Source organism: Rhinatrema bivittatum, chromosome 7 (genome assembly GCF_901001135.1).
Source record: "Rhinatrema bivittatum chromosome 7, aRhiBiv1.1, whole genome shotgun sequence".
Lineage (NCBI taxonomy): Eukaryota > Metazoa > Chordata > Amphibia > Gymnophiona > Rhinatrematidae > Rhinatrema > Rhinatrema bivittatum.
In genome coordinates this window covers 293,018,116-293,031,673 of record NC_042621.1, presented here as the reverse complement: position 1 = coordinate 293,031,673, position 13,558 = coordinate 293,018,116, and the positions used below count along the sequence as shown (strand labels likewise).

The window sequence follows — 13,558 nt, the reverse complement described above, 5'->3', positions numbered from 1 at the left end:
TGTGGGGGGAGGGGGAGTGAGACGGGAGAGGAAGGATGGGAAGAAAATACAGGGGGGGGTGAGGGGACAGTGAGAGGGGAGAGCAAGAACTGGCGGAAGAGTACGAATGGGATGATGTGGAGATGGAGGAATGGAGGGATAGGAGATAGACTGAAGGGGTAGATGTGAGAAGAGATGGTAATAAAGAGATGGAAGCTGAGAAGAGGAGGAAGAAGAGAGAAGGAGCTTAGGTCCCCGCTAGTAAGCTGGCAAAAGCGGTAAGTGCCGACAGTACAGTAAGCACAGCTTGCAGGGTGGGTGGCACCCCCTCTCCCCCCAATCAGGTAGTCCCTTGCAACAATTCCGTGCCAACAGTAAGGCACACGTGCCCCTGGAAAAGCTGGAGGAAACATTTGCCCACCGCCGCTAGTTTTCAAAATGGTGCCGGGCGATCTGAGGCCCAGCCGTACAACAAAAAGGCCCTGCCTTGGGTCGACCGGAGCCATTTTGGAAAATAGCAACTGGTAGTAGAGAGGGGACGAAGGAACGACTGGAGATTTTCCCTGTGCCATTTAAACACGAAAATGGGATAAGAAAGGAAGGTGGGGGGGGGGGTCCAGGGGAGAGGGCCCTGCCAGGGAACTTTGGTTTTCGGGTGAATTTTCTTTTCAGGGGGAAAAGGTGGCTGGCTGCGCCTGCAAATGTTTTTTTATTATTATTAACGTCAGCTGGAAACTCCTGTACAGGAGAGACAGGAAGGGGATGGAGTCGAGGGGAGAGGGAGGGTGTACGGTGGGAGTGGAAGTTGGTTGCTTTGACCCCCCCCCCCCAACCAAAAAGCCATTCGGCTTCCCCCAATTCCCACATTTCTGCTAACACACAACAGCACTGTACTTGTAGGAATATTCTGAAGCAAGGCCAAGGATGCCACATGCTTTGATTCCTGCAATCAAATTCATGCTATCTGGACTTACCCTCTCTCGAGCTCGCTGAATCTTTTCCCGGTCTTGGTTCAGATTTTCCAAGATGTCTTGACCAATCTGCTCTGTATAAAAAATAAATAAATAAGAGCAGATTAAACATTTCTGAATACAAGTTTTAAAGTTAGCTGATAGGATTTATTTTATTTTTTTATCTACACAGCACAGATTTGCTTTTTTCTGTAGGCCCTATGTTCATTGAGACCCTGCTGCAACCGTACACTCCCAGCACTCAGGCGCATGAATGGCAGCAAGAGCTAAGCTCATTTCAGAAGAGATCTGGAGTAGGGAAGGGGAGGGGAAACATGCACCTGACACAGCTACCTCCTTCCTTCTGCTGGCTTATGCGTCAGGGGTCATCTTTAAGCTTGGGTGTTAAGACCACCATGGGCTCCTCCAGACGCAGGGTTTGATCTGATCACAATTTTACCCCTTGCCTAAAGACAGCCCTGATTAAACACAATAATGCATATTGGCTTATGTTCAGCCTTGGCTTTTTTTTTTTCTGCTTTGTACTATTCGTGATTAAGGTAGGAGTGAAGGTGAGCTAAAGACTAGCTTTAACTAGGTCTTTCTGCTAGACACCAAGCTATTGCCTCAGTAAAGTGCCGGATCCTTAACAACATAATGCAGTGCTAAATCAGAGAAGAAGCTATGAAAACCTAATGCAAGATAATGTCAGTGCAACCATCAAGGCAGTCCAGGTTTCATTAACATAGTCAGCGTCTAAGTCATAATAAAAGGTAAATGGAGTGAGCGGAGGATACATTATTTTAAATAAATACATAAATGCTTGAACAAGTGACAAAGGAATTACGATTTTGGGGAAAGTAAGTTTGTGTATATATGGGTGTAACAGATACCAATAATGACAACAACCAATGAAAGGCGACACTTTCATCTTTACCTTATGTTAAGTAGCAGCACACTGGGAGGTCCCAGCTGTTTGTATGTCTTAGGATCCGGGAAACTATTTTCCTTATATTCTCTCCCAATTCAAATCATTATAATTGTTAAAATCCTGCTTCTCCTACTAAATTGCTGGAATATGAGTACTAGAAATGTTCAGGTGAAAATAAAAGCTCAGAACACCAGCTCTCTGGTGAGCCGAACATGACCCAAGATTGGATTTCATAGCTCATGCTCGAGTCCCGGACAATAAAAGACTAGAGATATGTGTCCAGAACATCAACTGTGTAAAGAAACAGGCCACTGAGGAGAGCTACTGAGTTTTTTCTCAAAAGTATTTCTGACTGCATATCCTTCTATCTCACAGAATGGTAAAATATCAGGGTAAAGCAGCAGTACTTTTTATTTGCTCCTGAGAGAGGGCTGACAGCAGAAGCTGCATCTGCTATTTATTTATTTATTTTTATTTTTTATATACCGACATTCCTGTAAAAATACAAATCATATCGGTTCACAATGAAACATCAATTTCGCTCTAGGGCGGTACAAGGAACAATGTTGCCAGTTAAAACAGTTGAAAACATGTCATAAACTCGTCTAAACATAACCTGAGAACTCATGAAACTCATCTCAACAAGAGATAAAATTAAATTGAATACAATAAATGAATCATATCGGGAAAAGGAAGAAACTGGAGGGATGGACGAAGGTGCAAAGAGTAGAAGAGGGGAGTGGGAGGGAAGGTCGAAGGGGCAAGGAGTAGAAGTGGGGAGTGGAATTGAGTTGTCTGGCTGGAAAGTTCGTTTAGGGGGAGTTAGTTAAAGGCAAACGGCGATTAGGTAGCCTGAAAGGCTACCTAATCGCTAGTGAGTAAGTAGGACTTACTGGGAAATAGTGCTTAAATCCTGCAAAGGAATTTATTGGCAGGTCCTAAGAGACATGTTTCAGTCTGTGTGTTTGAATGTTCAGCAAATTTCTGGGGTGGATAGTTTACTGTTGCAGATAAACTCACCAATATTATTAATTTATCGCTCTTCAGGCTGAAATGTGGCTCAAGTAGAGCAAATGCTATCTTTGGTGGCTGAATTATCTTTAGATTTTTCAGGCATGATTGTAATGGGAGATTTTAATCTTGATTTTGATTGGGTTGACTGTGAATTGATTTCATTTATTTATTTTTTTTACAAATGGTTTGGTAATATTAGGTTATATACAGATGGTAAAGTTCTTCACAAATTCCAAAGGCCATACTTTTCAGGTTTTTTTGCCAAAGGTCAAGGGAAGTTGGGAAATAAATGATAACACCACTTTGGTTGTGCCATGGTCTCATAATGCACACAATTGCATTTTCCTTACCACTTATGGTTGCAAGAATGGGCATATATTCATCATTTTTGTGTTTTTCTTTGTTTAGAGCCCATTACTGATTTATATTATAATGTGAATACATCTGAATTGACCTCCCATTTGGAAGAGGAAAAGAAATCAGTTTTAGATAGCATGGCCAGAAACAAATTGCAAATATCGAGGAAAGGAAAAAAAATGGTCCAGTGCTTTATCCCAGAATTGAGAAGTTTGAAGCAGAAAACATGTAGGGCTGAGAAGGCTTAGGGTAAACAACGGTCTGAGGCAGCCTTATCATTGTATAAATTATAACAGCTGGAATATGCTAAGGTAATTAAGGAAGCTAAAAGGCACAATTTTCCACAGATAACGGCATCGGCTAATAATAACCCTAGAGACAAGTTCTCCATTTTTAATATGCTAACTATCCTAAAGAGAGCTCCTTCCTCCTTAATAGCCTCTTTGGAACTCTGTAATGACTTTGTTTAATTTATTAAGGGTAAGATACTGCAATTAAGGAAGGAAGTTATCTCTGCTTTTGACCAGGAGAAGTCATTTGGTCGAAAACTAATACTGGTCTGTTGAAGCCCAGCGAGGAGGTTAGGTTTCATTCAAATGAGATGGAGGAGGTGCGTGTGTGTGTGTGTGTGTGAAAGGGAATGTGGAAATGGCTCCTGAAGTTCTAGGTGATATTAAAGGCTGGAATTATTGTCAGCTCATCAAATGCGGCATCATGAAAATTGATTTTAAAATCGATGAGATCTACTCAAGCTCCACAAGATGTATGTCCTACTTCCTTTTATATAGGCGTGGAGGGTCCACTACTAGAAGAGTTTGTGATTTTGAATAATACTCCTTTGCAGGCCAGTTCTTTTCTGGATATCTTTAATTAAAAAAATTGTGAAACCTTTACTTAAAAAGGATAACCCTGATCCATCAGAGAAGTGCAGTTAGCCTGTTTCCCAACTATTGGAGATAGTAATGCTTAAACAATTTGAGTACTTACTAGCTCGAACATTTTTGAATGGTTTTCAATCTGGTTTTCGGCTATCTTATAGAATTATGTTAATGTCATTGGATAACGTGCATAAAAGATAGGATCTGACCTCTGCATTTAATATTATTGATCATAGTCTTCTTTTGAATCATCTGAGGCTACTGGGGTTAGGAGGATGAGTCTTGCAAGTGTGAGTATTATTTGTGCAGGCGGCCTCAGATGGTTTCATTTGGACAGCTCTGGGTTTCCTTTGTGCAGTTCCTTAGGGCTCGATTCATGCACCTTGTTTATTTAATATTTTTATGTGCTAATTGTGCAGTTTGCTGTTATCTCTGTCTGGTGAATACTATATTATTATTTATTTATTTATTGAGTTTTATATACCGTCATTCGGTTTCGCCATCACAACGGTTTACAAGTTTCGATGGGTAAGATGTTAAGAGATTAGGATGGGGATTAACATCGTATTCATATTGATTAACACGTTTTTTATGGATAAAGTGTTAGAAGGTTAGTAGATGCATTGACATACATAGAGCGTTCATTTATACATACAGCGTTCATTTAGAGCATTATTAAGATTGAGGGGGATATTCTTAACGTAGCAAGGGGAACATGGTGGGGTTCTGAATGAAGGTTAATAGGGTGGGGGTGAGGAGGTTTCAGTCCAGATTTGTGTTATATTTTGGGGAGGGTGTGTATGAGTCATTGGGTGTTTTGGTAGGCTTTGGTGAACATCCAGGTTTTAAAGTCCTTTTTGAAGGTTTTTAGGTTTGGTTGAGTTCTTAGTTCCGTTGGGAGGGTGTTCCAGAGTTTGGGGCTGCTGAGGGATATGGCTCTTTCACGGGTTGAGGTTAATTGTTTGGAGTGCGTAGGTGGGATTTTCAGAATGCCTTTGTTGGTTGAGCGGAGGTTTCGTTGAGGTGTGTGTATTTGTATTGTTTTACTTAACCAGTTAGTTTGTTCTTCGTATATTGTTTTGTGCAGTAGTGTCAGTATTTTGTAATCTATTCGATGTTTTATTGGGAGCCAATGTAGAGCTATGCGGATGATGTTCAGTTAATATTTCCAATGAAAGATGGAAATGTAGAAGAGATTAACTTTAACAACAAATGTTTTACTAAAATTAGAAAATGGTGCCTGGACAACAGAGAAGATTAACCCTAGTAAATCAGAGTTTCTATGGATTGGGGTGCTATTTCTTGGTTTACTCATCGGTTGGTACCAATGAGAGTGGTTTGAAATCTGAGGATTTGGATTTATTCTGATTTGTCATTATCCAACCATTTAACTATTATAGCAAAGACTGCTTATTTTTATTTGAGAGTTATTCGATAGAACCATTACTTCTTATGTCAACATGACTTGAGAACAGCAGTACAAGCATTGGTACATTTGAAACTTGATTACTGTAAAAAAAACTGTTTGTTTGGGTCTTCCCAAAAACTTATTGACCCAGCTTCAGTTCATCCAGAATACTGTAGCAAGGGTGACTGGGGCCCTGAAAGTGTGTGATCATGATTCCCTAAGCTTCGTGAGTTACACTGGCTTCCAATCCAATATCATATTCAGTTTAAGTTGTTAGTGTTGCTCTTGAAGTTATTGCATAATCAAGCCCCACAATATCTTATAAAAACAATTCAGAAATATACTCCAGGCTGAGCACTTCATTCTTCTCAGCAGGAGTTTTTGGTGGTTCCAACAGTTAAGGAACTTAGACTGGAGAATCATTGCTCGCGAATATTTTCAGTGGTAGCTCCTAAGAACAGGAATCTTCTTCCTTTTGAGATGAGAAATATGCAGGACTTATATTTTTTTAAATTGTTAAAGGCATGGTTGTTTGCTCAAGCATTTGGTTAAACTGATAGTTCATTGGATAGAATCTGGATGAGGAGGCAAATGGTGGTTTATTCTAATCTGGGGTTAATGAGAAATCTGATGTTTTTGAATGCTGTATTTTGTTTTTGCTGTTTTAATTGAATGTTTTGCTTAATGTATGGTAAATCACCTTGAGATTCATTAGAAAGTGATAAATAAATGTGATAATATTTAAAAAAAACAAAACAAAACAACTATTATGTGTGTATATTTGTGGGCTTCTAAGTAGTCTGAGATAGTCTGAGAGTTTGAAATAATCCTGTGTGTAGTTCAAGGAATGAATTTAATTCTAAATTGATAACTGTGAATACTGGGACACAGAGTTTGCAAAGTCATTTGTTTGATCTGAGAAAGTATGAACTGGGATACTTGTGACCCGTACTGGCCACTGCTGGAGAAAAGATGCCGGGCTCATGGCCCTTGGTCTGACCCAGAATGGCATCTCTTAGGTTATATTCTAGGTAACCAATAAGGGGAAGAAAAATGAATAGAATTTCCTCAATTGAAAAACAGACTGTAATAGTCAAATTCAGCTCCAGTGAATAAATAAAATGGACACCAACATGGCAGGTAGTATTAAGCTCATGCACCCTCTCGGTCATTTAAGAGTTTGAGCTACCAAGTCAGAAGTTTTTGAAGCCAAATTAGGCATCTTCTGAGAAGAAACTCAGGAGGAGCGGTTATAACTTACAATAACTTAAAACTATATCATTAAACCTCGGGTCCACGAAAAGAACTCAGAGGTAATTTCAATCTATGAAAATTAAAAAAGAGAAAGCTAAAAAAAAAAAGAAAGAAAACTTCACAAATTAGGTTGCATAATTGAGAAAACATTTTTTTGCAACCTGTAAAAGAGAAACAAGAATTCTACAGAAAACATCTGCAAGTATTGCTTTTAGCTCCCAAAGGTTAAAATTAAGGACTGGGGAAAGTCCCACAATCCTTTCTGCACATCTTTCTGTCTGTACACATTTTTAAGTGGAATTTCTTTTTTTTTTTGCTTTGCAGGACCTGCAGGGAATTAAGGACTTGGGAAAAGTTGGGCTTTTTCAAAATTGGGCCAACCAGCTGGCTTGCAAGCTTTTTGTCTGCTCCTTAAATCTGCTCCTATAATGTCAACAGCTCAGCAAAGACACCATGAGCAACAATCGGACAAGGGCACATCATTTCTTTTCATAACAGACGCCCCCCCCCCCCCCCCCATGCATATTCCTAATACAGCTAACCGTGTAACATTTCTGTTATATAAAAGGAAGTGCTGAATTGGAAACCTTGAAGAACGTACTCCGTTTTGTTGCAAAAATAATTGTTAATATTGCAAAGGACGTTTTCCAGTACGAAGCATGGGCATTTTGTTTGTTAACTACATTTTAACAAAAGAGAATAAATGTTCCGAGAGACAAAGGCCATAAACTGTGGTGCAGTTTACACTTCTGTACCCGCTGCCGCACACACAGTGATAGATACATTTCTTCAGTTATCTGACCACAAATTGACATTGCCATTATTCAAGCTTCTCCCTGCTAGCTTGCTACTCTTTACTTTTAGCTGTATATAAATGCCTCCCAAAGGTGAAATATAGTAAGATGTGTGGCTGCTGATTCATGGAGCTGTAAGGTAATACAGATGCTGGAGAAAGAAGAGTGAATAAAAACAATTTGATCTTTGAGTCAGGTTCACCAGAGACTGAAAGAACCTCATAATATTCATTCTACTAAGTGCTACTGCTGGAATTAAAAGGTAAAATTAGATTACATACCTACTCATTTTCTTTCCCGAGTCCTACTAGACCAGCAATTCTCAACCGGTGTGTCGTGACACACCAGTGTGTCGCGTCTCCCGCTGTCCCACTGCCCCGTTGTACTTTCCTTCTCCCTTTTTCCAGCCCCCGCGGGCCAATTGGAAGCCTCCTTTCTTCCTACCCCCACTGCCCAATGGGAAGCTTCCTTTATTCTGCCTGCCCCCGCGCAGGCCAATTGGAAGCCTCCTCCCTCAGGAAGAAGGGAGGAAGCCTTTGATTGGCCGGTGAGGCAGGCATCGCATAGCCCAGGGGTGGGGTGGGAGGAATGGCAGTGTTAAACTCCGATGAAGCAAAGCTGCTATGGGAGCTCATCCCCGTGGCGGAGAAGAGGAAACCCGACCTAGACCAATGTCGCCATGACAGCCCATCCCTATGGCGGCGAAAAAAGAAGGCCCTCCGGAGTAAAGCCGCGGCGGAACTGGAGCCCATTCCTGCAGGTACCTGAAGGTCTGTATCATGTCTCTCCTGCACCTCCTCTCTTCCAGGGTACACATATTTAGGTTCTTCAACCTCTCCTCATAAGTCATTTCATGGAGACCACCCACCATTTTTGTCGCCCTTCTCTGGATCTCCTCCATCCTGTCGCTATCCTTTTTGAAATACAGGCTCCATAAATGAACACAGTTCTCCAGGTGAGATAGACCAGGAAATTACTATGAAGATGTTTCGAGATCATCTGATCCTGTGACTGAGTGTCTGCGTCTGAGTTTCGATGGTTGCTATTTCTTACATTAATCTGTGTTCCTACTATTGTATATAAAGCTCTTTATGAGGTCCCATTATGCGTGAGCACTGTCTGAAGGATTTACCAGCCATGCGCTTTGTTCCAGCAATCAAGGCCTTCTTCAGTAAGTATCACCTAAAATAGTGAATTTGACCAAGGCTTGTGAGAGATTTTTATAGTTGCAAGACCAGTTCTCTGGTATTCTTTCCGCATTTTTGCATGGTACTGCCACCCTAAATTATTTAACAAACATCTCAAGGCTTATTTTTTTTTAACTGCATTTGAATTATCAGGATAAATATTTGACCACCTGGTATATTATTAAATGTTATAAACATCTTAAGGCTTATTTTCTCTTAGACAGGCACTTGAATGAGCAGGAATAGTATCTGACCAGCTTTTTGTCTGGCTTATATTTGTATACATTATTTTAGTTTGAACAATGATGAATTGCTCATGCTTTGATTTTATATATGTTTGTTTTGTGTCTTTGATTGATTTTATTATGGATGCTTTTCTGTAACCCATTGTGAACTGTGCAGCATGCAGATAAAGCATTTTTTATAATACTCATATTAGCATGGCTATTGCCTGAACATCTGGCCTCATATCCTGCCAGACTACATGAGCACCTGCACGTCTGCTAGAATGTCCAATTATTACTGTATTTGCAGTCTGCCAGACAAACTCTTCTGCTACAATCTATCACTGCACCTGCAGACCCAGCTGCATAGTTGCCTGCAATTTTCACTAGGCCTTCTAATTTTTCACATTACCTACTTTGCCATCCATTCCAACAACCCCAAGACTTGTCAAACTGCTCGAGAAGAGCATTTTACATTGCTAGGTTGTGTTTCTGTTATTTTCCCATTTCTTTGCAACTTAGGATACTCTGTTTTTATCATATACCTTCATAAAATTTCCTACCATTTGAGCCTACATCACCCAACTCTGGGAGGGCATTCCATGCATCAACATCCTCTCCATGAAAAATACACACACATGTATATATGTAAATACACCCAACAAAAAAAAACAAAACCCTAAAAAGGGGAAAGGGAAAAAGCACCTCTGTAGTTTTACAAAAATAATTTTAAAAAAATATATTTTTTTTGTATTTTACTGTATTTAAAAATACATATTTATTAGAGATATTTGTAAAAAATGTTTGACATACAATACATATAATTCATACAAAAAAATTTTTTTATACAAAAATTAGTATAAGAATTCCTCATAACCCCTCCTCAACCCTAATCTGTAACTAATCTCACACTATGAGCAATTTAACCACCCCTATGTATCAGCACTATGCAGTTCAAATTTATTATAATGTTGTTATATATAACTAACAAGCCGTTAAGCCCGTTAAAACGGGCTACATCCCTCTGTCTCTCACCTCCCCCTCTTTCTCTCTCCCCTCACTCTTCACCACCCTCACCCACTCCTCCCCACCCTCCCTCTCCTATCACTCAGTCCCTCCCTCCCACTCAGTCTCACTCACTCCCTCCCCCCTCTCTCCCTCCCTCTCACTCACTCAGTCCCACTCACTCTCACTCAGTCACCCACTCCCTCCGTCCTCTCCCTCAGTCCCACTCCCTCCCTCCCTCTCTCTCCCTCAGTCCCACTCCCTCCCTCATTCCCTCCCCCTCACTCAATCCCTCCCTCCCACTCAGTCATTCCCTCCCCCCCTCCCTCTCACTCACTCAGTCCCACTCACTCTCCCCTCAGTCCCACTCCCTCCCTCTCTCTCCCAGTCCCATCTCCCTCCCTCAGTCCCCCCCCCTCCCTCTCACTCAGTCCCAGTCCCTCCCCCTCACTCAATCCCTCCCTCCCACTCAGTCCCTCCCTCTCACTCAGTCACTCCTTCCCACTCTCTCTCTCCGTCCCTCCCACCCACTCAGTCCGTCCCTCCCTCTCTCTCTCTTCTCCCTCCCTCGCTACCGCCCGCTACCGCCGTCGCTACCGCCGCCGCTCGCTACCGCCGTCGCCGCCCGCTGCCGGTACTGCCGCCGCCGCCCGCTGCTGCCACTGGACGCCGCCATTTTTTTTTCTTTCTGAAGCTGCCTCAGAGCGACGTGCTCGCCCGCACATGCGCGGTAGAGCTGGTCTCTACTGCGCATTTGCGGGCCGTCGGTCACAGGCCATTTATAAGGTAGATTGCCATTAGATAGTGCATACATAAAATACTTACAATAGAAATCCCTTATTGACTACATACGATATTCATTCAGATTGCTGTTACTGAATAATATAGTACATTACTGAAAAGATAATTCTTTTTCCAGGTTGTTATATTTTAATAACTGTAATTTGCCCACTGTGTCTTTCGATGGTATAATCACATGTCTCACTTATCCCAACATGGACTTGTTTCACCTATACGGCTTCTTCAGGGGAATTTTTATGTTCAAAGCGAAACCACCAGCCGCACACAAAGTGCCTCCATATCAGTTATGCCTGTATAAGAAAATTATTCCTTACCTGCTAATTTTCGTTCCTGTAGTACCATGGATCAGTCCAGACGGTGGGTTATGTCCCCCGTCCAGCAGATGGAGTCAGAACAGAGCTCGAGGGCACCGCCTCATATACCAGCGCACCCTCTGCTGGAGCTCAGTATCGTGCATAACAAAGCCCAAAAGAGCAAAAAATTAAACCAGAACAATTTGGATCAACACGGTGGTGTAAATTAACCATCAAGAACAAGAAACAGGCACGACCGAGACAAGGTCGCCATAGCCAACTTGTGAGGAGCTGTACACTCTGACACAGAGCCAGAGAAGAGAGGAAAAACAGAAGACGCATATGTATCCGAGCGAGGGCGCACAATCCCAGAGTGGTGGGCGTCTGGACTGATCCATGGTACTACAGGAACGAAAATTAGCAGGTAAGGAATAATTTTCTTTTCCCTGTACGTACCAGGATCAGTCCAGACGGTGGGATGTACCCAAGCTTCCCTAAACCGGGTGGGCCCCTGAAAGCCCTGCTCGGAGAACCTGATCGCCAAAGAGCGCAGGGGCTGAAGGCGGCAGGTGCAGACGATAATGCCGAGCAAAGGTATGCAACGACTTCCATGTCGCCGCCCGGCAGATTTCCTGCGGGGAGACGGATCGAGACTCCGCCCAAGACGCGGCTTGCGAGCGTGTAGAATGAGCCCTGACGCCTGTAGGAGGAGTACGCCCAGCTCCGATATAAGACGCTGAAATGGCATCCTTGATCCAGCGGGCAATCGTCGTTTTCGATGCGGAGGATCCCTTCTTAGGTCCCGACCAGAGTACAAACAGGTGATCGGAAACCCGGAAATCATTGGTAGCTTCCAAGTAACGGAGCAGAACACGCTTGACGTCCAGATGACGAAGGGACCTCTCTTCCCCCGGAGCGAACGCCGGAAGTTCCACCGTCTGGTTCAGGTGGAAGGGAGAAACCACCTTCGGCAGGAAGGATGGAACGGTACGTAGAGAAACCCCCGCCTCAGAAAGGCGGAGGTACGGTTCCCTGCAGGAAAGAGCCTGTAGCTCCGAGATGCGACGAGCAGAAGCAATCGCCACAAGAAACACAGTCTTCATAGTGAGGTCCTTGAGGGAAGCATCCTGAAGTGGCTCGAAAGGAGCGCCCGCCAGGGCTCGGAGAACTAGATTAAGGCTCCACGACGGACAGGGATCCCGAACCGGAGGCCGTAGATGTTTAGCCCCCTTCAGGAAGCGAGCGATGTCCGCTTGAAGGGGTAGAGAAACCGGTGCCTGGATCAGAACATTCAGGGCCGCCACTTGAACTCGGAGAGAATTGTATGCCAGGCCCTTATCCAACCCGTCCTGCAAAAATTGAAGGATAAGAGGAACCGTTGCCTCCGTGGAACGGATCCCATGCTCGACACACCAGGACTCGAAGATCTTCCACACTCGAACGTAGGCAACCGAAGTCGAAGGCTTACGAGCTCTAAGCATTGTGGAGATCACCGCCTCCGGGTAACCTCGGCGGCGGAGGCGGCGCCGTTCAAAAGCCAGGCCGCAAGACAAAAGAGTGGTGCCTGCTCGAAAAATACTGGGCCCTGGTGGAGTAGCCGAGGAAGATGACTCAGACGGAGCGGTCCGTCCACCGCCATTTGGAGAAGATCCGCAAACCAAGGACGCCGTGGCCACTCCGGAGCCACAAGGATTATGGGACCGCAGTGGCCTTCTATTCTTCGAAGAACTTTGCCCACCAAGGGCCAGGGGGGAAAGACGTAGAGGAGCTGACGTGCCGGCCACGGTAGCACTAGAGCATCCACCCCCTCTGCGCCGCGCTCCCTTCTGCGACTGAAGAAGCGCGGGGCCTTGGCGTTGAGAGCAGTAGCCATCAAGTCCACCCGTGGCGTCCCCCAGCGCTGAACCAGGAGGTGCATCGCCTCTTCGGACAGAGACCACTCGCCGGGGTCCAGTCTCTGGCGACTTAGGTAATCCGCTTGAATGTTGTCCACGCCGGCGATGTGGGAGGCCGCGAGCCGCATGAGATGAAGTTCCGCCCACTCCATCAGGAGCGTGGTTTCCTCGGAAACCTGTGCGCTCCGCGTCCCGCCTTGACGATTGATGTAAGCTACTGTAGTCGCGTTGTCCGAGAGGATCCGGACCTCTCTGTTCCGAATCAAGGGAAGGAAGCGTTGGAGCGCTAAGCGAACCGCTCTGGTCTCCAGCCGATTGATAGGCCACTGCGCCTCCTCCGGGGACCACATCCCCTGTGTGGCGCTGCGGTCGCAGACGGCGCCCCAACCCAATAGACTGGCGTCGGTTGTCACCACCACCCAAGTGGGGACTGTGAGGGAGACTCCGCGGGCCAAATGAGCCGGAACCAGCCACCATTCCAGACTGTCTCGAGCCGACTGAGGAAGAGGCAGAAGCACCTGATACTCCTGTGACACAGGTTTCCAGCGAGACAGAAGGGACGCCTGCAGAGGGCGCAGATGGGCAAAG

General features: G+C 44.3%; 1 protein-coding gene across 3 annotated transcripts in view; it reads right to left on the bottom strand.

Annotated features, from left to right (window-relative positions):
• VTI1A (vesicle transport through interaction with t-SNAREs 1A) overlaps nucleotides 1-13,558 on the bottom strand; it is an 850,986-nt gene that overhangs the window by 449,064 nt on the left and 388,364 nt on the right. For all 3 annotated transcript variants that reach the window (XM_029610398.1, XM_029610395.1, XM_029610397.1), the window contains exon 6: nucleotides 954-1,024. In XM_029610398.1, the coding sequence (XP_029466258.1) occupies nucleotides 954-1,024 (71 nt within the window). The remainder of the gene's footprint in view (nucleotides 1-953; nucleotides 1,025-13,558) is intronic.